This window comes from Peromyscus californicus, unplaced genomic scaffold (genome assembly GCF_007827085.1).
Source record: "Peromyscus californicus insignis strain IS unplaced genomic scaffold, ASM782708v3 Scaffold_7__1_contigs__length_154581171, whole genome shotgun sequence".
Classification (NCBI taxonomy): domain Eukaryota; kingdom Metazoa; phylum Chordata; class Mammalia; order Rodentia; family Cricetidae; genus Peromyscus; species Peromyscus californicus.
In genome coordinates this window covers 126,200,219-126,226,729 of record NW_026294595.1, presented here as the reverse complement: position 1 = coordinate 126,226,729, position 26,511 = coordinate 126,200,219, and the positions used below count along the sequence as shown (strand labels likewise).

Genomic DNA, 26,511 nt, shown 5'->3' with positions numbered 1-26,511 from the left:
GCACAGACAGCCTGGGTATCCACCTCTGCTCCTGTCCTGCACCCACTGGGCCCACCCCATGTCAGGCCTAGCACCCATGCAAAGCTTCTTCCAGCTACAGGACAAAGGAATCATCAGCATAAACTCCAGGAGCCTCTTGTGGAAAAGACCTCCCAGCTCGGCATGGGTTTCTCTACCAGGAGACTCAGTCACAGGAGAAACACACACAGCCAGAGGCTACTGTTCCGGCCCACGTACATGGGTTGTTCCCAGGTATACCCCCCAAATTCTAAGCACTGACAAAACGTTCGGTGCTCAGATGTGCAAATGCAAATTAGTCAGTTGATCCACCAGCATTGTGCTAAGTGCTTTCACTTGTTTACATAGACTCTAATGTAGCTCAGGCTGACCCCACTGTGCAGCCAAGGATAACCTTAAACTCCTGACCCTCCTGCCTCTATTTCCCAAGTACTGGGATTATAGGCCTATGACATGGCTCCTTGATGTGCATTGACAGCTTTGGAAGCACAATGAACAACATGGTGGTCTTAGGTCTGTCACCCTCTGAGCCCCAGTTTCTAATCTAAGATTTTTTTTCTTATTTTTATTTATGCATATATGTGTGTCTGCTTATATGCATATGCATAAGCATGTGGGTACCCACAGAGGCTAGAAGAGAACACTGGATCCCCCAGAGCTGGAGTTATAAGTAGGTGGGTTGCTTGATATAGGTGCTGGGATCCAAACTCTGGTCCTTTGGAAGAGCAACAAATGTTTATTATCACTAAGCCATCTCTCCTGTCCCCAACTCCCCCAAACTTGAGGCCTAACACCCACTTCTGGACCTAGGGTCCTGCCTTGTGTTGGAAACTTAACCCCCTCCCAAGGCATATGTTAATGGTATTTGAAGGTGGGATCTTTGTGTTATGAGGATTCTGCCCTCCTGAATCAATTCTTCCTTTCATTCGCTGGTGGGGGCATGGGTTCATGGTTTACAGCAGAGTGACTTTGTTGTAAAAGGTGTCTCATGTTGCTGCAGATACCCTCTCCAAGTTATGTTGGAACAAAAAAGTTATATATGTTCCTATCCCAAAGCCACACAGCACAGTGCAGCGCCATGCTCTTGGATTTTGCAGGCTCCAAGCCCAAACCACGCGATGATCTACCCACTGTAAACAAATCAGTCTATATTGTTCGGTTCTAGCCACAGAAAACAGCCTGAGACCTCTTTCCAGCTGTGGTGCCTGGCTGCAGCAGCCTGCTCCACTCACACCCTCTGCTTCTCCAACATTCCTATGTGCTACACCACACCAGTACTGCTCCAGGAATTGCCAGGTGAGGTTGTTCCCTCCAGATGGATAACAGAGACAGCCACCAGAGCTGACAGAGTGACAAGCAACAATTCGGAGTTATAGGAGACTCGGGATCCACCAGGCACTGCATTCGGCTTTATCTTCTAAACCTTTAGGTCCTGTGTGAGGCATGAACGACCCTTAGTAGGGCCAGGATGGACAGGCAACACTCAACACCTAAAAAGAGCAGGTCAAACCATGAGAAGTCCCTCTGAGTGAGAGACAGAGGGGCGGGGAAGGTGGATTCTTTGGATGTAGGTCCTGGGAGGAGGAGGAGGAGTCTAGAAAGATAGGACCACAGGGCAAGGCTCAAAGGCAGGGAGAGCTTGGCAGGTTCAAGGGTGAGAACAAAGGATGTGAAGTCAGAGTCCAGTGAGTTGGGGAGGCGTGGAAGGTGACTCAGCAAGGGTCTGCTCCTTTATCACTGACCCAACTTCGTAGGCAGGAGTCTCCACACTCTGAGGCTAAAGGGCTGGTCAAATGTCACACAGATAATTTTAGAAGCTATTATTGCTGTGGAGCTATCCATTCCTGCCAGACACGCCAATGTCCACATATTGTCTCTGCTCACTGCTCCACAGAGGGTAGGACAGACTGCCTCAGAGTCTATTACCTTCTAACAGAAGGACCGAGTATCTCTCTGGCCCAGACTTCTGGAATCCCAGGGCTAAAGCCATGACAGGAAGAGGGAGTGGCTTCCGACAGAGGGGAAGGAGCCTTGTGTGGGAGTGTGTGACCATTTGGAGGTGGGAGAGCCCGAGGATGTGTGTGGAGGAGGAGGGAGCCTGTGCAGAGGAAGCAGCAGGGTCTCTCGGCTTCCACAGCCCTTCCTCTCTAGCAGTGCCTCTAACAAGTGTACCCCAGTCACCAACATGGGTCCCTGCACGTCTGCCCTCGTGGTGGTAGAATACAGAAAGATTCACCCACCAGAACCAGAGAAGGCTCTAGAAAAGCTTCACAAAGACACCTACTTCCAGTTTTCCAAGTTGGCAAAGATCAGAAGTTTGGAGAACTGTGGAAATTGTGGGGACACAGGCAGAGGTGGTTGGGGACAAGCTCCATGGAAGGACTCCTGTGAAAGTACAAACACACTTTTGACTTCTGTGTGTAAGTAATTGGCTCCAAGTGTTTTTGCACAGCACCTGCACGAACACCAGCCTTGCTTACACACACACAAGCTCAGACATCCCGAATGCCTGTCACGGAGGGGAGGGCAAATGTCTGCATCCCGGCTGTGGGGTCTGTGACTTGCAAGGACTCACAGGAAGGTCATTGTGAACAGAGAGTCAGTCCTCCTCAAGACATCTGCTTAAACCAGAAAGACTCGGGTGTTGGGGAGCACACCTAGCGCTGAAGAGGCTATTCAAGGATGACCTTGGCTACATCCTGAGTTCAAGACCAGCCTGGGCAACATGCAACACTGTCTCAAAAGCTCTAAAGGCGAGGCTGGAGAGATGGCTCACTGGTTAAGAGGACCCAGATTCGGTTCACAGCTATCTATAACTCCAATGCCAGGGGATCTGACGTCCTCTTTTGGCTTCCCTGGGCACCAGACATGCAAGTGATTGGCAGAGAGACTCTGCTGCTTCCTCTGCGCAGGCTCCCTCTTCCTGCACACACATCCACGGGCTCCCTCACCTCCACATTGTCACACTCCCATGCACGGTTCTTTCCACTTCATAGAAAGCCACTCGCTCTGACATACATGTAAGCAAAGTACCATACACACACACACACACACACACACACACACACACACACACACAAACCACTAAAAAGAGAAAGAAGGAAAGAGAGAAGTCATCTAAAGGACAGTATGCATGTGTCCATATGTATAAAGACATGAAACAAACAGAATTTATGCCAGGCCTGGTGGCTCACACCTTTAATGCCAGTACTCAGGAGGCAGAAGCAGGTGGAGCTCTGTGAGTTTAAGGCCAGCCTGGTCTATATAGTGAGTCCCTGCCTCAAATAACTGAAACAAACAAACAAAAAAAAAGTAACAGAACAGAATTTATGCCATGAAGGAAACAAAAGGATGGTTTGCTTCCAGAATGAGCTGGCGCCAGGAGTGAGGGGGAGATCTCACAAGTCTTAACCTTAGACTTTTAACCAAACTACAAAATTAAAATGTTAATTAATAATATGTTAAAGCCGGGCGGTGGTGGCGCACGCCTTTAATCCCAGCACTCGGGGAGGCAGAGCCAGGCGGATCTCTGTGAGTTCGAGACCAGCCTGGACTACCAAGTGAGTCCCAGGAAAGGCGCAAAGCTACACAGAGAAACCCTGTCTCGAAAAACCAAAAAAAAAAAAAAAAAAAAGAACATTTATAATAATATGTTAATACTACTATAATAAACTGTGCTGAAATCTGTACCCTGAAAGTGTCACAGCCCCACGGGGTTCTCTGCTAAGCTCTGTTTCCATAGGCAGAATGTCCTGGAAAAGAAAAACTGAGGTTCGAATCCTGGTGTGGGCCTGAAACCATCACTAATTTACAATAACTCCCCAAGGCAACGCCCTCTCTCTTATGGTAGAGGACAGCCCTCCTCTGGATCTCCCAGCTCCACTAAGCAGAGGGTGGGCACCTGTCTTCTTGATCCCCCCAATCTTAAATACATATGTATGTATATGAGTTCGAGGTGTGTGTGTATGTGTGTGTTCATGAGTGTGTGAGTGCAAGTGTGCTTGAACATACTTACACATGAATGTGGAGACCAGAGGACAACCTTGAAGCATTTATCTAAATTGTTCTATTATTAATAAAAACTTGGGAGTCCAGTATCAGAGTTAAAAACCTGAACAAGAAAGCAGCGGAGGAAAGGCCAACTGACCCTCCCTCTATCCCTACTTCCCAGACCAAAGAGTGCACTCGAGTTCCAAGTCCCTCCCTTCTCCTTCCTGTCAGTCTTCCCTGTCCTTATTCCTGGCTTCTCTATGCTTAATCCGGTCAGCTAGTCACTGACTCCGCCCCCTGATTCAAGGTTCACTTTATCAACAGTCTCGGAGTGTCAGAGTTGGGTCAAATATCCCACGACAGAACCTCAGATATCATACCCAGGAACACCAGCCACCTCCTTTGAAGCAGAGTCCCTCATTGGCCTGCAGCTCACTGATTAGGCTAGACTTGCTGGGGGTGGGGGGTCCTCTTGTCCCCACTTCCCCAGTGCCGGGGACTACAAGCCCCCTCCATCACATCCATCATGAGGCAAGAAGTTTACCAACTAAGCCTTCTCCAGGCTCTCTTCTTGGTCTAAAAAAATAAAAGTTTTATTTTTTTAAATCTTGTGTGTGAAAATATCTAACTTGTTCTTTATTTTTTAGGAGCTCACAGGTGAGAAACTTTGGATTTTGAAAGTATTAAAATTACTAAAGACTTCAGGAACTTTTTTTTTTTTTTTTTTTGGTTTTTCGAGACAGGGTTTCTCTGTGTAGCTTTGTGCCTTTCCTGGAACTCACTTGGTAGCCCAGGCTGGCCTCGAACTCGTAGAGATCTGCCTGCCTCTGCCTCCCGAGTGCTGGGATTAAAGGCGTGCGCCACCACCGCCCGGCTGACTTCAGGAACTTTTAAAGTTGGACTGAATGCATTTTGCCTTATACTATGGTTGTGAACCTCTACGGATAAAGGGAGGAAAATTATAGCTTTAAAGTGATGCTTTTGGGTGTCAAGTTGACAAGGGGTGGACTTGTGATAGTTAATCTTGGTTGTAACTTGGCTATATCTGAAATCAAGTAATATATAAGCCACTGGGCACATCTGTGAAAGGATTTTCATGATCAGGTTATTTGAAACGGGGAGACCTATTGAAAGATTTACAACAAGCCCCCCACGGTCAGGCGTGTCTGCATATGCCTGGCGGATACTTCCGCCTAGCTAGGTCCAGGTCCAGATAGCCATTTCCGGGTCAGGGCATCTCGCGTGACCAAGATCCATGACGTCCCACTAGCCACGTAAGCGCGCAACGTGGCCATGTGATTTACGCGCTTGCGTGTAGTAGTGACGCTGATGTGTCCACGCCCAGCCTTTAAAATCAGGCGCCATGTTCCCGGTTCCTTCTTCTTCTCCACACACGTGTTTCCCGCAGGCCTGTTCACTCTCTGTCCCTTTAATAAAACTCTTGTTAGCGGATTCTGTCGTGTTTCGTGGCATTTCCTTGCAGGGTAAGCACACAACGCAGCCGAAAAACTAACACCTATCCTAAATTTGAGCAGCAGCTTCTGGTGGGAGCCACATAAAAAGAGGCACTAAGGAAAAAAGTGCTTTTTGCCCCATTGCCTTCAGGTCTTGCTGGTGAGTTTGTCTGCCCTGTGACTGCTGTGACTGCTGCTCCATTCCTTCACTAACGGCACAACCCAGCCTTGTCAGGCTTCCAATGTAGACCCAAGACCAACGACTCTCCAGGTATTCAGCTGCAGGTTGGGATCACTGAAGCATCCAGACTCATGGACTGAGTTGCTCCCAGGGTCTCAGCCTCTCCAGTGTGAAGACAGCCGTTCTTGGACTACCCAGATTTTTATTTGTTTGTTTGTTTGTTTTTCGAGACAGGGTTTCCCTGTGTAGCTTTGGTGCCTGTCCTGGAACTCACTCTGTAGCCCAGGCTGGCCTCGAACTCACAGAGATCCGCCTGTCCCTGCCTCCCGAGTGCTGGGATCAAAGGCGTGCACCACCCAGATTTGTAAGCCAATCTAATCTATCCGCCTGTAAATATATATTCATTCTGTCAGTGTTCTGCTTCTAGCGCCCTGCTTTTGACAGTTAGCACCTCCCTGTTCCTTTCTCTCTTCTCTGGTGGCCATGCTCCCGACTCTCTGCTTTCCTCCTTCCCAGCTCACGTTGCTTCTCTTCAGTCCGTCCAGGTGAGGCAGCTGGTCCCACAGCCCAATCTCAACAGGTCTCACACCTGCGACATTCATGTCTGACCTTGAGCAGAGACGTCCTGATCTCAGGCCGTTCACCTAACCAAACAGGCCCTGACTTCCCCAAAACAGCTCGCTCCATCTTATCAAAGGCAAAGCTCTTGACTTGCCTTTGTTCAGGCCAAGAAACTGGGAGGTGTCCTTGGCACCTCCTTTTCTCCCTCACCCCACATTTAGAACATTAGCAGGACCTGTAATCCCATTGCTCAGAGGCTCCATGGTAGAGCACAAACTTACCATACATAAGACCCTGTAGTCAATCTCCAAGCACCATAAACAAACTAATTAATTAATTAATTAATTAATCAACTAAAAATAAAGCTACCACCTCCTCTCAGTTCCAGCTTTAAAACACAGCTGAGCTTCATACCCAGCACTTGGGAACCAGAGATAGAAAGCTCTCTGTGAATTCCAGATCAGGCTGGTCTACATAGTGAGCTCTACAAACAAACCCTGTCTCAAACAAACAAAAACGTACGACCCCTAACTTACGATAATTTGACTGGTACAGTGGACAAGAAAGGGACACACATTGAAAGGGACATGAATTCAGTGGAAACTGTACTCAGAATTTGGAATTTTAGTTTTTTTGTTTTTTTGTTTTTTTCCTGAAATAGTAAAATGTTGGTCAGCAGCAAATAAATAAATAAATAAATAAATAAATAAATAAATAAATCCAGCTCCCATAAGCTACAAGATCATAATAGTAAGCCAGCAACACAACTCATAGTGGTGTGTGTGTGGGTGTGTGTGTGGGTGTGTGTGTGTGCCTATGGAGGCACATGTGCCGTGGTACATGTGGAGGTCAGAGGACAGCTTCGTGGAGTCAATTCTCTTCTCTCACCTTTATATGGGTTCCAGGGATTAAACTTAGGTCATCAGGCTTGCGTTGCTGGATGACAAGAATTTTTATCCTCTGAGAAGTAACCCCATCTAAATGGAGGTGCCCCTGGGTCCCCAGAGTCCAATCTTCCCTCAGCACACACAGTTTATCAGACTGCTTCCTCTGCGGCTGTCCTTACTTCCTGTGGTCCGTTCCAAAAGCACAGCTCCCTCCAGGAGACCACTTTAGTTAGTTCGTTTAAAATATTTTTATTTAATCATGTATTCATTTTATTTTATGTGTAGGGGTGGTTTTTGCATGTCTCTGTGGATGTGCGCCACGTGCGGCTGGTACACTCAGAGGCCAGAAGAGGGCGTCAGATGCCCTGGAACTGGAGTTACCGATGGTTGTGATCAAACAGGGGTCCTCTGCAAGAGCAACAAGCGCTCTTGGGCCATCTCTCTAGCCTCCAGGAGCCCACTTTAAAAGTCAGACCACTTTCTTCCTTTGCTTCAACCCTTCCAAGACTCCCTACCATTCCTCAGAGTCCTTCCGAGGCCTCTGAAGCTCCAGATGGTCTGGACCCTCTTCAGACCTCATTCACCACAGCCACCCTCTTGCCCTGTGCCAACAGCCCTAGGAGTCTCTGCAGCAGCTGTCCTAGCCTGCACGGTTGCCTTCCAGTAGGTCTCCTGGTGTCCTTGCACTGGCCATCCCCCACATCCCAGTCCCCATCCTCTCCTTACCCAGTGGTCCATTTCCTTTCTCTCGGGCACCTGCCATGACATGGAAGCACATGTCTTTATCTGTTATTCTCTTTGCAGCCTCCCCAGTCTTTAGAACAGAGCCTGGCAAGCGGCAGTGTTCAACAAATATTTGTTTAACAGGTAAATAAGTGTATACATGGTATCATTGCTGTTGGAAAGATGAGTGGATGAATGGATGGACAGACAGATGCATACTGAGTGGAGCCTATGGGTTAGAGGGGAGAGCAACACTAAACAAATGACCAAAACATACACAATCCTGTTTATAAAAAGTGTCGTTATGGGTCTGGAGAGATGGCTCAGAGGTGAAGAGCACCAGCTGCTCTTCCAGAGGACCCAGGTTCAATTCCACACGGCAGCTCACAAATGTCTGTAACTCCAATTCCAGGGTATCTGTCACCCTCACACAGACATACATGCAGGCAAAACACCAATGCACATAAAATAAAATTTAAATTTAAAAAAGTGTCATTATGGAAAAGAACAGGGGACTTTGGGGCTCTAGGCGAGAACAATGTGGATAAGTAACAGGAAATGGCCATAAATGGGCAGGAACAGAGGTGAGCAGATCTGCAAGGGGAGGGAAATGCTTTACTTTTTAAAGTTCAGGATAAATAGCTGGGCATAGAGGTGCATCTCTAATCCCAGAACTCGGGAGACAGAGGCAGGAGGATCTCTGTTAGTTCAAGGACAGCCTGGTCTACAGAGTTGAGATCCTGACTCAAAACAACCAAACAGCAATAAGCACAAACCCACAGAGAAGCCCTTCCCGATGGCTGCACTGTGAACTTCTAGACCAGGACTCGCCACACTCTCCCCTGGCTCAGAGCTCCAGGTGGTGTTTCCGGTACTGACTCAGCACCTATCCAGCCGTTCCAGGGACTCTGCCTGATTCCACTCCTGCCTCACCCTGCCACTAGGCTTTGTTTAGACAGGAGCAAGCAGTATGTCCGGTGCAGGAGCAGGTTGCACTGTGGAGAGAGGTCCAGCATATAGCAGGGCAGAGAGCAAGTGCCAAGCTCTTGATGCCCATTCCTATGCCTTCTTGTCTATGAGGAGGGTGCCTAGTGCTAGAGCTGGGTTTGTTTGTGGCTCAGTCTGTGAACAGAGTCAAGGATTAGGGCTCAATCAATGTCTAAGACACTAGCCCAGTTCCCTTTCTTGGGAAAAAGCGTGGAATGGGCTCTGGCTTTCCTGAGAGTGTCTTGCAATCACCAGGAAGCCCAAGTCCTCTTAGCACCTGCTCCAAACCCAGCCAGCCATCACTTCTGAGGGGCTAGACCTCCCTTGGTCACTCTCTGAAGGTCGACTTGTCTTGGGGAGTCTACCAAGGGGGTTTACAGTTCTCCCTGGAGTCCAAGGGCAGCAGGGTGGGGTGGAGGCTGGGGACCTAACTGTGTCTATCCAAGAGACTGTCTTGTGCAAGGCTTTCTGATGCAACCAGTTGAACATTCGTTCCTCCCTCCCCCAGCCTTTCTCAGAAAGGGAAGGGCTGGGCAGTGGCCAGGACCCAACACACAGAGTCTCCTTGCTGCTCTGGCCTCCCATAGCCTCCAGACAGGAAAGCAGGCTGAACAGGGGTCAGATGACTCAGCAGTGCCTTCAGTCCTAGGAGAGGCAAGGGGTGGATGTGGAAGAAGGTAAGGGGATCAGGATTCTTGGAAATTTGGAGATCCCATCATGAGCATCACACACACACACACACACACACACACACACACACACACACACAATAAATAAATAAATAAATAAATAAATAAATAAATAAATAAATAAATAAATAAATAGAATAGTATGCATTTAAAAATAGCCAGGTGATAGTGGTGCACACCTTTAATTCCAGCACTTGGAAGGTAGAGGCAGGCAGATCTCTGTGAGTTCGAGGCCAGCTTCATCTACAGATTGAGTTTCAGGACAGCCAAGGCTATGCAGAGAAACATAATAAAATAATAATAAATAGAAAAAATGTCCATTTTAAGCTTGACTTGGTGCACACGTCTATAATCTTATTTACTTGGGAGGCTGAGGCAGAAGAATAGCACATTCAAGGTTGACTTTGTCTATGCGGTTGAGTTAGAGGCCAGCATAGACAATTCAGTGAGATGATGTCTCAAAATTTTTTAAAAATTTAGGAAAAGGCAAGGACTAGGCCTGAAGCTCAGTGGCAGGATTGTGACTAGATGTAGTGTCCTGTGGTTGGGGACGAGCTCCCTGGTGGGTTCAGTGATTGAACACTTGTCTAACATACATAAGGCCCCAGCATGGCCTCCAGCACTGCAGAAAAAACAGCAAAACAAAACCAAACCCCAAAAAACTGATGTAGAAAGAGGTCGCCATAAACTTCAATACCAGAAGAACAAAACAAGATTATGCAATACCAACTCAATTCAGTTCTGATTGAAGCCTCTGATCTGAGCCTTGCCCTCTAGTTCTTAAGAGAGAGGTGTGAAACACAGAGAAACTCTGGAGTCAGAATTCTTCCCCAAGGGTTGACACTGGTGGAGCAGGAGTCTCACAGGGGAGGAGACTCCATGTCTCCGCTGTGAGTCACTTTTCCCACACAGCAATGCTATCCTAGCCCTCAGCAGAGGACACTTCTGAGTACACTGACCTATTCCAACCTTCTCTTCCAATTTTTGTTTTTTAGTAAAATAATTAATCTGCTTGTACGGTACACATTTATACAGTTCTTCTCTGTGCATATGTGTGTGGGAATTTGTGTACCACAGTTTGCTGAGGAAGTCGGATGACAGTTTTCTTCTTTCCTCACGTGGGTTTGGAGGTTCCAAATCAAGTTGTCAGCCTTGGTGACAGGCACCTTTTACACGTTAAGCTATCTTGCCAGCCCACATTTGTTTTGTTTGTTGAGATAAGGACTCACTCTATAGCCTAGGCTGAATTTATGTCAACCCTCCTGTCTCAGTCTCCTAAAGGCTGGGATTACAGGCATGGGCCACGATACCTGGCTGAACCATTAATAGCTTAGTTCCTGTGAAACCTTCAGATTCAAAAGAAGTGTAAAACACACTGGGAAGCTGGGAGTGGTACCATATGTATGCCTGTAATTTTAGCACTCAGGAGAGATAGACACCAGCCTAGGTTACATAACGAGGCCTTTGAATCAGGCCAAGTGTAGTGGCACAGGTCTGTGATCCCAGCAGGTAAGCAGGAGGATCAAGAGTTCCAGGCCAGCCTTGGCAGCATTGTGAATTTGAAGCCAGCATAGGATACGAAAGTTCCTATCTCAAGAGCCGGGCGGTGGTGGCGCACACCTTTAATCCCAGCACTCGGGAGGCAGAGCCAGGCGGATCTCTGTGAGTTCGAGGCCAGCCTGGTCTGCAGAGTAGTTCCAGGACAGCCAGGACTGCTACATAGAGAAAGCCTGCCTTGGAAAAGGAAAAAAAAAAAAAGATCCCATCTCAAAAAATGGGAAAAAGAAAAATTGAGGCTGGAAATGTAGCTCAGTTGGTCGAGGGCTCACTTAGCATGCGCAGGCCCTAGCAACCCAATAAACTGACATACGGCACACAGAGCATTCGAGGTAGAGGCAGGAGGATCAGAAATTCAAGACCAGCTTCCACTCTATAACTCTGTCTCAATAAAACAACAACAAACCCAAACCATACAAAATATAAAAAAACTAAAGCAAAAAAAAAAAAAAAAACCAGATTCTGAGAATATTAGTATGAGAAAGTGTAATGCTACTGGCAATTTTGTTGACTGTCTGTTGAGACAACATGTCCAGACTGTACTAAATATGATAGGTGAATAAAGGGAATTTCTTTTCATTTTTTTTCAACCACAACAAGGGTCTATATTGCTCAGGCTGGCCTCAAACTTGCAATGGAGCAGAGGATAACTTTGATTAAAGGTGTACACCACCACTCCTGGCAATTATCCCATCTTAAAAAATTTGTTGTTGTTTTCGTTTGCTTGTTTTTTGTTTGTTTGTTTTGAGACAAGGTTTCTCTGTGTAGCCTTAGCTGTCCCGAAACTCACTCTGTAGACTAGACTGGCCTCAGACTTAGAGACTCACCTGCCTCTGCCTCCTAAGTGCTGGGACTAGAGGCGTGTGCCACCATCACCCAGCACTATGATCTACTCTAAATTACTGTGGTTATTTTTTTTTTTTATTTATTTATAAGATCTGGGAGCCTACGGCGGTCAGTGTAGTTATCTTGAGTCCCCAGCTTTTGAACAGGCCTGGCATCCATCGCAAGCAAGCAGGGAGCGTGCGGTGGCAGGAACACCTCGCTCAGGCCTGGTGCTAGATGGGTACACAGAATACAACCGTCCCACCCTCTGTCTCTCACAGCTCTGGCCTCTTTCACCTCTCTTGGGGTCTGAAAATAAGTTCATTTATCCCTCCCCAGCTGCCGGGTGGGCAGAATCAGATTAGATCCCAGAATCCCCTGCTGTTTGTGGGTTTGGGAGAGAGAAATACAAAAGAGTTGATTCCCTGGCTTCCAGAACTAGAGTAACAAAGGTGTCCTGGTCCTACCTCCCTCTAGCTCTTCCTGAAGGAATTTTTTCCCCTTTTTCCTTTGTTTTGATATGAATGAACTCAAGTATCAAGGTGTAAATTAGAGTGTCAGAAGCACTGGGCCTTGGGGCTTTGCCAGGGCGGCAGAGTGGGGTAGGTGTTACCACCATGTCTAGCTTCAACTGTGGCTGGAATCTCGTTATATCCGTCCACCTCCAGTGTCCAGTGGCTCCATCCTATTTTCTGAGTGCCTACATGGGCCACACACCACTCTGCATTTTGGGTTTTTTGTTATTGTTGTTTATTTTGTTATTTTATTTTTATTATTTGTATTTTGTGTTCATTGGTGTTTTGCCTGTGTGTTTGTCTATATGAGGGTGTCGGATCCCCTGGAACTGGAGTAACAAACTGGTGTGAGCCATGTGGGTGCGGGAATTGAACCCGGAAGAGTAGCCAATGCTCTTAATCACTAAGTCATCTCTGCAGCCCCAATTTTTGTTTTTTTTGAGACAGGGTTTCTCTGTAGTCCTGGCTGTCCTAGAACTCGCTCTGTAGACCAGGCTGGCTTCGAACTCACAGAGCTCTGCCTGCCTTTGCTTCCTGTCTGCTGGTATTTAAGGTGTGCACCTGGCTAACTGCTCTACATTTCGTTTGTTGTTACTGGGAATTGAACTCACTGCCTAGTGCACGCTAGGCAAATGTTCTGTGGTTGAGCTACAGCCCTCCTCCCTTCCCCCACTTCTGCCCTTAAATTTCTTTTATCTTTTTTTTTTTTTCTTTTTTTCAAGACAGGGTTTCTCTGTGTAGCTTTGCGCCTTTCCTGGAACTCACTTGGTAGACCAGGCTGGCCTCGAACTCACAGAGATCCACCTGCCTCTGCCTCCCGAGTGCTGGGATTAAAGGCGTGCGCCACCACCACCCGGCTCTTTTATCTTTTTTAAAAAATGTTTTAAATTTATTTTTAAAAATTTTTTAAATATTTTTATTTATTTTTTTTTTTAAATTTATTTTATCTTGATAAGAAGGCCTCTAGTCCTAGTACTGGGGACAGAGGCAGGTGCATCTCTGTGAGTTCGAAATCAGCCTGGTCTACAGAGTGAGTTCCAGGCAAGTTAGAGCTTAACCATCAAACAGGCCATCCTCCTGCCTCAGGCTTCTGAGTAACTGAGGTTCTTAGGTATGCATTACACCCAGCTGATCTAAGAGTTTTGCATACACGAACTTACTCTCACAGCAACTATATGGAGTGAGCGCCGTTCCAAATCCATTTTTATGGAGAATGGAACTGAAGCTGTGCTTTCTTGGGTTGTTTTTGACTTTGTTACAGAGCAGGGCCTTATGCGTGGTAGGAAAGTGCTCTCACAGAGCCACACCCCCAGCCAGCCAGGGCGTTAAGTGGCTTTTCTGAGCTGTACCACGAGTCAGAGCAGAGCTGGGTGCACACTTAAAAGGGTTGCTTGGAGGGAAGGTTCCCAGGATTCAGAGCGTGGGGCTTCTTGCCCAGGTCAAGCTAGGGGCTTAATAGGGTGGGACGCGCTTTTGTAAACAGCCTCTGTTTGTTCTTCTTTTCCATTAGGATCTCATTCCCATGTCATATATGCGGAACTAGGCGTAAAGTACTAAGGTAAGGAGAGTTGGTGGCTCCGGGTACTACTTCGGGGGGCTAAGCGGGGATGGGGGAGGGTAAGGGGGGCGAGTGGCCCCGAAGGCGCGGGCGGAGCGCGCTCGGCTACAGGGGCGGGTCGTGGATGGTGCAATCCAGGGCCGCAGGGCGTCAGCGGCAGATTAGCTCAGGTTTACATCAGCCGGGCGGGGATGGGAGCCCAGGTCCCGTGCCGCCGCCGCACTTGAGCAGCCCAAGCCGCTACTGCGGAATCTGCGGAGGCTGAGGTCTGGTAGGAAGGTGCCGGGGACCCCGAGATCGGCTAGGTGAAGCCGGCCGCGGTGCGCGTGTACGTGCGCGGGCGGTTCTGAGACCCGTGAGGAACCCTAGGACAAGGTACCCGTTGGGGAGGTGCGAAGGGGGGTTTCCCTGAGTCTAGCAAGAAGGATATTGGGAGTCCCGACGTACTTATGAATATTCATGCATATTCTCTCTCTCTCTCTCTCTCTCTCTGTCTTGCGTTCTCTCTGTCTCTCACTCTCACTTTCTCGTTCTCTAACTCCGACGTCTGGGAGCGCCCTAGGCCTGAGCCGTTGCAGTCGGCTCATTATGCAGCCTAGGCTGGCCAGGAACTCGCCATCCTCCAGCCTCTGCCTCCTCGATGCTGGCAGTGCGTGGGTGTGTCCCTATTACCAGCTTTCCTTATTGCATTACTATTAAGCCTTTCATTCGTCGCGGGTTCCTTCCTTCTCCAGCTGTCCTTGCATTTGAGAGCACCATGCCTAGTGAGCTTCGGAAAACCCGGGGTAATGTTTCTCTGTCCAGAGGGTCCTAGCGGAGAAGACAGGGACTACCAAACAGTCTTTCTTCCCTACTCTCTAGATGCGAGCCACCCCTCTGGCTGCTGCTGCTGGTGTCCCCTGCAGGAAGAAACCGTTGGAGTTCGATGACAACATTGACTCCGAATGTCCAGTCCTAAAACGAGTGAGAGGTGGGCCTGAGCCTGGGCCGCGCCCCTGCCTGCTGCCCCCCAGCCCGCCAACTGCCTCAGACTTGTCACCGGCTGTGACCCCTGCAACCCGGCTGGGGCCCTATGTCCTTTTGGAACAAGAGCAAGGCAGCCGCACTTACCGGGCCCTGCACTGCCCCACAGGCACAAAGTACACCTGCAAGGTATGGTCCATGAGCTCTCCCCTCCAACACCCCAGGACCCTGCAAAAGGACTGGGACCCAGAGGATTGCTGGGTTCTGGTTTTGCAGATTACCACTGGGTTCCTCAACTAACAAAACTTCATAGAACATCATAAATGCAATGCACCCGCTATGGCCAAAAAAACAGACCCAAGTAGGGTGTGGTGGCACATGCCTGTAATCCCAGGCCTGGAGTGGCTGAGACAGGAGGATTGCCCCAAATTTCAGGCAAGCCTGGGGTACATACTGAGGACATGTTTCAAAACCAAAACAAACCTAGACGCAAGTGCTCCTGCTATCAAACTGACATTCTAGTGAGAGGCATGGAGAGATTAAAAAAAAAAAATGAGCATGTGGGGCTAGGGAGATAGCTCAGTTGGTGAGCCCCAGAGTCCATGTTGAGAGAGAAAGGGGTGGGGGGTGGAGGAGAGGTGTTGCACACCTGTAATCCTGCACTGAGAAGGTGAAGACAGGCAGACCTCCAGAACTCACTGGTCAGCCAGCCAGCCTGTTCAGTGAATCAGTTCCGAGGTCAGTGAGAGACTCTACCTCAGCTAGAGAGAGAGGGGAGAGAGAACGAATAAAAGGGCTAGAGACATGGTGCCGTCGTTAAGAGTGCTTGGAACTCTTGCAGAGACCCGAGTTCTGTTCCTAGCATCCCTTGAGGCAGGTCACCACTGCCTATACAACTCCAGCTCCAGGGAAATACAGGGCTTCTGGCCTCAGGCTTCTGACTCCTGTGCACGTATACACACACAGACAGACGACAGACAGACAGACACGATTAATAAAAATCAATCTTAAGGAAAAGATTGGCTGGCACCTGAGGTTTTTCTCCGGCCTCCACAGGTGCACACCAGAGGAGAACAGGCCTTGATGAGCATCATGGACAGAAAGCTGGTACCAGTGGGGAGGGAGAAGTAAAGAGAGGAGGGGAAGGGATGCGGGATGCGGGATGCAGGGGAACACAAGGACGTCTGGGAGGGCCTCGCAGATGCCAAAGGACAGTGCCTGTCAGAAACTGAAGGAGGCGTAGGGAGGAGGGTCCAAAGGCAGAGAGTGTTCTGGCTGCAGGTACAGGAGGCACATAGGGCCAAGTGTGGTGACGCACACCTATAATCCCAGCACTTGAGAGGCAGAGGCAAGTGTGTCTCTGTGAGTTCGAGGCCAGCCTGGTCTACAGAGCGAGTTCTAGGGCAGCCAGGGAGACATGAGAGATGTCTTACCCCCTCCCTGAAAAAAATAAAGAGGTGCAAAGGTACTCGGCAGGACCAGGCTTTGGAGGAGAAAGTAGTAGTCTGTGTATTTATTTTCTCCTGCTACCCTAGCTTTTCTTTTCATTTTTTATTATTTTATGTGTATGGGTGTTTGGCTTGTGTGTATGTCTGGATCCCCTGGAACTGAGGTTAAGAGACAGTTGTGAGTTGCCATGTGGGTGCTGGGAATCGAACCTGGGTCCTCTAGAAGAGCAGTCAGTGTAGCTGAGTGGTCGTGGCACGGGTGTGTGGATTCACACGGATCCGTGGAAAGAAGATTCAGAGGCATCTTAAGGTTGAATCTAGCCTTTCATGGCTGCAGGGGGGTCTAGCCTCGAAGGACTGAAGCACTATCCCTTCGCCTAGGGCAGTTTTATTTCTCTCCATACAGTTTAGCCAGTTACTTTCCATATGTTCAAAACAGCCTGAAAGGGGCTCCCAACGACACAATGCCAAGTGCACATTCCTCGGTTTCTCGGGTACCACGGATTTCCAGGTTTCCTGAAGCAAGTTTGCATAGGCCTTTGATCCTTGGGAAACTCCGAGACAAGATTCACACGGAGGGCAACAAGGGAAACAAAAGGTGTCTGCTAAACAAAAGATGGATTGGGGCTAGGTGCTGCTCTCTGGAGCCAGGCCAGGTGCTGCTCAGTAGGAGCCACCACAAGCCAGTGCTCTCTCCAGGCCCCCCCCCCCACACTTTTTTAAAAGATCACATGCTTTATGTTTTTCATAGATTAAATATATTAGTCAGCATGCATGAGTTCAAAGTCAAAAGCAGTGAAGTGTTATATCAGCGCTGCAATAACCAACTTCTAACAGGTTCAAGTGTGGCTTCTTCACACAAGTCATTACTTCCCTTTTCTGAACGTCAATTTCATTCTCCAGAATACTGGACCTGCCTTCCAGGTGTGTGCGTAATGTCCACGAACTCAGCACATTTCCCAAATGCCCCCAACTTGGGAAGTTTTTCCCATGGGTATTTTTGGGTCATTCAGGTCACTTCTGAGTCCTGTGGGTCCACCCATTTTTTTTTTTTTTTTTTTTTTTTTTTTTTTTTTTTTGTCAGAATTTCACTCTGGCTAGCCCAGAACTTACTTTGTAGATCAGGCTGGCCTCAAACGCACAGAGTTCCACCTGCCTCTGCCTCCTGAGTGTGCCTCCACGGCAGGCCCAGACTTTCTAAAATAAGCGCTCCCTTCCAAAATACTAGTTCATACTTGCCTAGCAAAGACTGGCCCTAGATTTGATCTCCAAGATTGAAAAAAGAAAGTATTCTGGGTTCTGGCATCTTTCTGAGTTCCTTGGGAAGCTATGGTCTGTGGGCTCGCTGGTGCTGCGCTGTGGACAGCAAGTGAACAGGCAATGCTGTGAGCCCAGTCAGCTGGGCAGGGGCTGCAGGCAGGCTCTTGAGCTGGCTGTTCTTGGGCCGGCAGGGAGGGCGGCTTCTCCGGGAGTGTCTCTCTATTTGGTTTATACCCTAGTTTCAATTCTCTGAGGCATAAGGTCACACAGGGTGGCTGTTTAGAGCACAGAGATGGATGCACAGGTTCTAGTCCCACGTGTGCTACTTGCTGGCCTCGTGGCCCCGGACCTCCTGACCTGTGGCCTGCGGAGAGTCGGCGGATGTCAGGCTATGAGTGACTTGCTAAGCAAGGCCCCCTGTGTGTGTAGCTCACCTGTGTCTAATGGTTGGCTCTCCCGCTTTGCTAGGCCAGCCTGGCTTCCCAGGTCCCCAGCAGTGCTTACTCCTGGTTCTGTCCCCAGGTTTACCCCACCTGTGAGGCCCAGGCGGTGCTGGCACCCTATGCAAGGCTGCCTACCCATCAGCATGTGGCCCGTCCTGCGGACATCCTGCTGGGCTCTCAGTTTCTCTACGCCTTCTTCGAGAAGACCCATGGGGACTTGCACAGCCTGGTGCGCAGCCGCCGTGGCATCCCTGAGCCCGAGGCCGTGGCGCTTTTCCGGCAGATGGCTGCTGCCGTGGCACACTGCCACCAACACGGGCTTGTCTTGCGAGACCTCAAGCTCTGTCGCTTTGTCTTCAGCAACTGTGAGAGGTAAGTGTGACCCCAGGGGCACATTTGAGAAGTGGGCCATGGTAGGGAAACTGAGGTCCACAAGGGCAGAGTAACTTAGGCAGGAAGAGCTAAGGGGTAGCACAGTGGCAAAGGATATGCTTAGCATGTGCAAGGCTCTGGATTCCATCCTAGGCAGCAAAAGAGACAGGAAAAAAAAAAATCCCCAGGCCGGGCGGTGGTGGCGCACGCCTTTAATCCCAGCACTCGGGAGGCAGAGCCAGGCGGATCTCTGTGAGTTCGAGGCCAGCCTGGGCTACCAAGTGAGTCCCAGGAAAGGCGCAAAGCTACACAGAGAAACCCTGTCTCAAAAAACCAAAAAAAAAAAAAAAAAAAAAAAAAAAAAAAATCCCCAGCACTGAGTGGCAGTGGTGTGGAGTCTGTAACCCTAACGCTGGGCATGGGGGTGAGGGGCAGAGACAGGCAGACCCCAGAGATCTCTGGCCAGCTAGTCTCTCAAATTGGTGAGCTCCTGGTTTGGTGATCTCAAGTTAAATAAGAAATAATGGAATAGCTGGGGATGCTAGCACACACTTTTAAATCCTGGGAGAGGCAGAGACAGGTGGATCTCGTGAGCTGGAGGCCAGCCTAGCATACACAGTGAGTTCCACGGGGCTATATAGTGAGATTCTGTTACACACACACACACACACACACACACACACACACACACACACACACACACACACACACACACACACACACACACACGGTGTGTGTTGGGGGAAGGGAGGGTTGGAGAGATGATTCAGTGGTTAAAGTGCTTTTGCTTTAGCAGAGGACCAGCACCCACATGGTGGCTCACAACCATCTGGAACTCCAAGTCCAGGGGATCTGACACCCTCTTCTGGCCATTGTGGGTACTGCATGCTCATAGTGTCCAGACACTCACAGGCAAAACACCTATTTGAATAAAAAAAAAAAAAACAACTAATAAATAAATCTTCTTTTTTAAAAGAAAGAGGCTGGGCAGTGGTGGCACACGACTTTAATCCCAGCACTCGGGAGTCAGAGGCAGGCGGATCTCTGTGAGTTTGAGGCCAGCCTGGTCTACAGAGTGAGATCCAGGACAGATAGGACTGTTACACAGAGAAACCTTGTCTCGAAAAACCAAAAAAGAAAAAAAAGAAGTGGAGAAAGATCAAGGAATACACTTAAAGTTGACCTCTGGTCTCGGAATGGGTACGCCCGTGCCCCACACACATACACTACACACAAATACACACACATTTGAAAATTACAACAATGAAATAAAAACTAAAAAGAAAGAGGAAGGGGATGGGACCTAACAGCACGAATAGGCTAGTTCTCTAGTTTCTTTGACAAATTTGACTCAGTGTTATGGAAGCCCCTTGGGGGTGGAGGGCAGGCAGATCTCTGAGAGTTGGAGGCCAGCCTGGTCTACATAGTGAGTTCCAGGACAGCCAGGGCTACGTTGAGAGACCCTGACCCACCAAAGCCAAAACCAAGCCAAATGCACCCCCCCAATATTAAGACATCGAGGCTCAGCATGATGGCCTACTTCTGTAACCCCAGCACTCAGGAGGTTGACACAGTAAAGTAGAAGCTAGCCAGGACAATGTAGTGAAATCTTTTGGTTTTTCGAGACAGGGTTTCTCTGTGTAGCTTTGGAGCCTGTCCGGGAACTCACTCTGTAGACCAGGCTGGCCTTGAACTCACAGAGATCCACCTGCCTCTGCCTCCCGTGTGCTGGGATTAAAGGCGTGTGCCACCGCTGCCCGGTTGTAGTGAAATCTTATCTCCAAAAAATACGCCCCCCCCCCCCCCCCCGAAAAAAAGACCCAATTAAAAAACAAAGGAGGGGCTGGAGAGATGGCTTAGTGGCTGCTATTCCAGAGGGCCTGAGTAAGACCTGATCTTTTTGTCTGTGACCTAGGACGAAGCTGGTGCTGGAGAACCTGGACGATGCCTGTGTGATGACTGGACCAGATGACTCTCTGTGGGACAAGCATGCATGCCCTGCCTACGTGGGACCAGAGATACTCAGCTCCCAGCCATCCTACTCCGGCAAAGCAGCTGATGTCTGGAGCCTGGGCGTGGCACTCTTCACTATGCTAGCTGGCCACTACCCTTTCCAGGACTCTGAGCCAGTTCTGCTCTTCGGCAAGATCCGTAGGGGGACCTTTGCCCTGCCTGAGGGTCTATCAGCCCCAGCCCGCTGCCTGATCCGCTGTCTCCTTCGCAAGGAGCCTTCAGAGAGACTAGTGGCCCCTAGCATCCTCCTGCATCCCTGGTTGAGGGAGGACCACAGCCTTGTCTCCCCTCCACAGTCTGGCCGCTGGGACACTGACCAGGTGGTCCCCGATGGGCCAGGGCTGGAGGAGGCTGAGGAAGAGGAGGTGGGACTGTATGGCTAAGGCCACCCTCCTGGCCCCTCAGCCGCAAGCCGTGAATTGAGTACCGGATTCCATGCTTTCCCCTGTCTCTTTGGGCCAAGCTAAACCTTAAGTGCCACTTCAGAAGGAAGAAACAGCCACTGTGCCTCATGCATTCCATGCTCTCCCACAGGCATTGTGGGGTGATGCTCCCCGGGTGCCAAGCCCTGTTCTAGGTGCTGTGAACAGCAAAAAGCTAGGAAGAGAAAAATAAGTTGCTGGCTGCGTTACCACAGTGCCACGTGCTCCCATGCCCTCCTCCCTGGGCACATTTCATACCAGGCTGCCTTCTCTGGGCTAGTGTTCACAGGACAGCCCTCTTCATCTGGGCCCCAGAGGCCTTGTATCTTGCACCTTTAAACAAAGGGAGCATCTCTGTGCCAAAGACCAAAGGCCTCACCCTATGCCTCAGGACCACACGTCAGGCCAGGCTGGGATTGTGCTGCCTGAATCCGGCCCCCAGGCAGGAAAACTTGAAGGCTTGGCCCAAGAGTCAAGCCAAAAGGATGAAACTCCAACAAAGCAGCATCCACCTCAGGGAATGAGGGTCCAGGTCCCTTCACCCTGGTATCCTCTAACTGGAGCATTACTGTTGGAGAGGAAAGGACAAGATAGGGGCTGTCCTACTACCATACAGAAAGTCTCAGGCCCTGCTCTGGGGACTCTTGGTACCCAGGCCCACAGTCAGTATGCTGGCTTATGTTCGGTTGAATGTGGATTTTCACTCTGTGCCTAATAAAAGAGAACTGTGAACTAGTTCTATATGTCAGAGAATTAGAGAATTCTACCTTCTAACATCCTTTGTGATTTTCCCTGCCTTCAACACTGGCCCCAGCATGAAAGCCAGATCCATCTCAACCCCAACAAGTGGTTTGTGATAAGATTCCCCCACTAATCTTCCTGTACATGCTGTTTCTTCTAGAGACCTCGGGTCTCACGTAGGGGGCTTTCCAAGCTGAGGGCAGGTGTAGCTCAGATGTAAGCACACATCTAACTTTATACTTTGCATAAAGATGGGTCAGTGAACAGGCTGGTTTTAGGGCGGGTCAGTCTGGCTCTCCAAGACGCTGGCAGGATGCCTGCTTTCTTCACTCCTACAGTCCCTGGCTGTTTGCCATGGAGGTGGCTGGCACACGAGTCACATTACACAAAGAAAAGTGGCATTGTCGTACTTAAGAACTCAGTACTTGAGTCCCCAAATCCAGAACACACTAGCTGTTGGGTCCTCAACAAATTTCTTAACCATTCTATACCTCAGCCTCTTCATCTGGGAAGGCAAAGAATAGTGTGTGTGTGTGTGTGTGTGTGTGTGTGTGATGTGCATAGGTGTGCCCATGCATGCAGAGGTTGGAGGTAGATATCACGAATCATACTTTTTTTTTTTTTTTTTTGGCTTTTTAAGACAAGGTTTCTCTGTGTAGTCCTGGAAATGGCTCTGTAGACCAGGCTGGCCTCGAACTCACAGAGATCTGCCTGTCTCTGCCTCCTGAGTGCTGGGATTAAAGGCGTGCGCCACTACCACAGCCTGGCTTGAATCATCCTAATAACTCTTCCACTTTATTCCTTGAGGAGGGTCTCTTTCTCTTTTCTTTTTGTTTTGTTTGGTTTTGGGTTTTTGAAGATAGTTCCTCTGTGTAACTCTGACTGTCCTGGAGCTCACTCTAGACTAGGCTGGCCTTGAACTCAGAGATCCACCTGCTTCTGCCTCTGAAGTGTTGCTGGGATTAAAGGTGTGCGCCACCACAGCCTGGCTGAGTAGGGTCTCAAGCAAGCCTGACCTTCCTGATATGGCTAGTCTTGTCAGCCAGCTTGCTCTGGGGATCCCGTCTCTACCTTCCAAGGCATTTATGTGGGTTCTGGGGATCTGGATTAGGGTCCTCACATGTGTGCAAACACTTGAAGCCCTGAGCCATCTTCCTAGCACCAATAACGCATTCAGAACAAGCAGGACCTTGCAGGCAGCATTAGCTGCTGTTTCCACAGCTCTTTCTTAAGCTTCTAGAAAGTGTGCCTAATTGTTCCCCACACTCCCAGAACGGTCCCATGACTTCTCCCTGGCAATAGCCTGAAGGCAGTATGTGAGCACTGAATGATTCTGCAGCCAACATCCCCCCCCCCCCCCCCAGACAGGGTTTCTCTGTGTAGTTTTGGTGCCTGTCCTGGATCTCACTCTGTAGATCAGGCTGGCCTCAAACTCACAGAGATCCGCCTGTCTCTGCCTCCCGAGTGCTGGGAATCTTTATTCCTACCACGGCCTGGCTGCAGCCAACATCTTATACAGGTTCTGTGCAGTTACTGATCAATCCTGCGGCATCCTTCATAGGCTCGGCCATCATGACATGTGGTGGTCTAGGGTTTCAAAACACAAGAAAGTGTAAGTCTGACGCACACACTGTGCATATCACACAGCCTACTTTGGAAGGCAGAAAAACAGATTTGTTATTGATGAGAGGAGCAGAAAATATGTGGCTAATAATAATATATGCATATAAAACACATACATATATATGTATATTAGAGCCACATGTGATATTATATGACTGTAATTCCAACAGAGAGAGGCAGGAGGATTGCTATGAGTTTGAGGTTAACTGAACTACATAGTGTGTTCCTGGCCACGTAAGGCTGCATAGTAAAACCTGGTCTTTCTTTCTTTTAAGATTTGCTATTTATTTATTTATTTGCTTGTGTGTGTATAGGTGTGTGTGCGTGTACAGGTGTGCAGGTGCCCACAGAGGCCAGAGAGGGAGTAGGATCCCTTGGAATTGGAATCACAAACAGTTGTGAGCTGCCTAATGTCGGTGCTGAGAACCAAATTCTTTTTCTATCAGCCCTCTTAACTACTGAGCCATCATCCTAGTCCAGACTCTGTCTTAAAAAAAAAAAAAAAGCACAATGTGGGGACTAACTAACAGGAGGAAAGAAGAAAGGAGGGATGGAAGGAGAAGGATATATATCGGGCTGGGATATAGCTTGGCAATAAGTGCTTGCCCACCGAGCATTCATGACGTTCTGGGTTTGCTTCTGCCTCCCTCTCCTGGGGCACCTGCACTGGGGACAGCCAGCTGCCATTTGATGAAGGCATGTAATCAGCCCTGTGGAGAGAGCTGTGTATGCACAGGCTCATGAGAAAGGGGGTTTTCCTGCAAATCAGCCTGTAGCCCCAATCAAATCTCAGCCCAAGATCAAGCCAGAACCTACTAAGAAGCCATTCTCTGTTCCTGACCCCCAGAAATGTTTATTGTTAGGGTGTTTCAGATAGAGTCAAAGTCAGTAGCTCAAACTGGCTTCGAGTCTGTGATCTTCTTGCCTCTGCCTCCAGAGTCCTGGGATCACAATGTGTGCCACCACGTCCTGTCTACTGTTTTAAGCTAACTTTGAGGTAATATAATGTGATACATAACAGTAACTGGTAATTTATATAGATCCTTACAACAGCTGGTGAGAAGGGAGTTGCCACAACTATCAATGTGCAGAGGAAGAAACTGAGACCCAGAGACAGGGAGTCTCTTGTTTAGGGTCACACAGACACGGAACTGTCACCCTGATTGGGAACTTGGGTTTTCATGAATGTTAGAGTCTACCCACTGAGGTCCAAGGCTAGCTTGCCCCTTAAAAAGAGAAGGCTAAGGCCAGAAAACATGAAGACTGCATCTGTGTAGACTGATTTTTCTTTTTGGGCCACCAGCTCACAAAAAATGACACAGAGACTTATTAATTATGAAAGCTCGGCCTATAGCTTAGGCTTGTTCCTAACTAGTTCTTACAACTTAAATTAACCCATTTCTATTAATCTAAGTGCTACAGTGTGGCTTGTGGTTGTTACCTCTCCTCCTGCATGTCTTGCTTGTTCTCTGTCTCCTGGTGTCCTCCTTCTTCCTCCCAGTGTCCTTTCTGTCCAGAAATCCTGCCTAGCTACTGGCCATTCAGCTTTTTATTAAACCAGTAGGAGTAACACATCTCCACAGTGTACGAAAAGATCATTCCACAACACATCTACCCTCCCCCCCAACTAATTTTTGCAGATGGTATCAGGGCTGATGGGACACCACTATACACATCTACATAGTCCACAGCAGAAAATAAGGCAACAGGAATGTGGACTCTCAAACACAGACCATCAGAGCTTACCTGTCATCTGGCACAGAAAAAGGTGTTATTGTATGTAAATGGATAAACTCACGCTGGGAACTATAGCAAAAACAAAAGGAAATTTCACTAAGTGGTAATGATAGTAATGGTAATGAAAATAATCTACCAGGTATTTCAGAATAAAAACATACAATTATTATCAAATGGCACACACTTGTAATCCCAGCACTTGCAGGCAGAGGCAGGGGGTTACTCCAAGTTTGAGGCCTGCCTAGTTAGTCTATATGCTAAGTTTCAGCCCAACCTAAGTTGTGTTCCCAAATTAAAACAAACAAACAAACAAAAAATCAAATTCCAAATGATGTGTGGTTAGACATGACCAAAGAGGGAATTAGGGAGGAATCAAATATCACAAATTCAAGAATATTTACAAAATTTCACAGACACATCAGAGACAAAATGTAAAGAAGAAGGAGGAGGAGGAGGAGAAGAAGAAGAAGAAGAAGTTTAAAAGGTTCTTAAAAGCACTCAGAGGAAAAAAAGCAGAGATTATTTAAAAAACAAAACAAAAGAGCTGTGGTGGGCTCCTGGAATCCCAGCATGTGGGATTATACAAGTTTGAGACCAGCCTGGTCTACAAAGCCTATTCCAGACTGTCCAGGTCTACACAGTGAGACCCTATCTCAAAACCAAAACAATCTGAGTGTGATATTTGTGACTATAATCTTAGAATTTGGAAGGTATAAACAAAGATTTTCTGTCAAAACCCAAGAATATTTGTTACCAGAAGATCCCAAGCAGAAATTCATTCATTCATCCATTCATTCACTCCTTCTTTCCTTCCCCCTCTTCTCCCCTTCCTCTCTCTCTCCAGAGCCTCCACCTCTCAAATGCTGGGATTTACAGACATTCCCAGTTGTGGATGGAAAATTCTAAAACAGAAGCTCCCAAACTTGGCCAACTAATTTATTCCAGGATTCAAGAACTAGAGCTTCAGTGTGCAGTGAGCCAAGGTGGGGGGGGGAGATAGTGGGCAATGCAGGTAAAGGTGGGGGCAGGTGGGAAAGTGTTCACGCATGTTTTCCCTGTGTATGTGTGTGTGTGTGTGTGTGTCTACGTGTGCTCATGTTCCTGTGGGGCACTATCCATCTTGTTGAGACAGGGTCTCCACTGGTTAGGCTATCCTGGCTGGCTAGGGAACCCCAAGGCTCTTCCTGTCTGCCTCCTCAGAGGTGGGATTACAAGCTCCCACCACCATGCCCAGCTTTTTATGGGGCACTGAGTATTGATCTCAGGTCCTAAGGCTTGCACAGCAAGCAAGCAAGCATTTAATCCACTGAGCTGTCTCCCTTACCCCTGTATCTATATTTTAACAGGATCCTTCAGGACAGCTGAGGGGTAACAGACAGGCGAGGGGCTGGCAGGATGAGATCTGGGCAAGAGAGAGGATGAGTTTCTGTTATCCATTCTGCAGGTGGGGCCCACTGTATCTGCTAATCTGTGGGATGAAAAGTGAGTGGAGGCTGAAAAGAATTCCCAGCCTTTGCTAGGAGAATACCAGAGACAAGTCTCTA

General features: G+C 48.6%; 1 protein-coding gene across 2 annotated transcripts; it reads left to right on the top strand.

Annotated features, from left to right (window-relative positions):
- The first annotated feature begins 13,737 nt into the window (after positions 1-13,737).
- Positions 13,738-21,627, top strand: Trib3 (tribbles pseudokinase 3). Of its 2 annotated transcripts, none has more exons than XM_052723997.1 (4): positions 13,738-13,945; positions 14,807-15,097; positions 18,139-18,431; positions 20,347-21,627. In XM_052723997.1, the coding sequence occupies exons 2-4, from the start codon at positions 14,807-14,809 to the stop codon at positions 20,825-20,827; spliced, it is 1,065 nt and encodes a 354-aa protein (XP_052579957.1). In that variant the 5' UTR covers positions 13,738-13,945; the 3' UTR covers positions 20,828-21,627. The 2 variants fall into 2 exon arrangements, with proteins under 2 accessions (XP_052579957.1, XP_052579958.1); XM_052723998.1 differs by lacking the exon at positions 13,738-13,945 and adding an exon at positions 14,074-14,320.
- Positions 21,628-26,511: the final 4,884 nt, after the last annotated feature.

Coding starts and splice junctions, on each gene's coding strand:
- Trib3 (XM_052723997.1), top strand. CDS start 14,807: ATGCGAGCCACCCCTCTGGCTGCTGCTGCTGGTGTCCCCTGCAGGAAG. Junction 15,098..18,138: donor GCACAAAGTACACCTGCAAG/GTATGGTCCATG, acceptor TTCTGTCCCCAG/GTTTACCCCACCTGTGAGGC. Junction 18,432..20,346: donor GTCTTCAGCAACTGTGAGAG/GTAAGTGTGACC, acceptor TCTGTGACCTAG/GACGAAGCTGGTGCTGGAGA.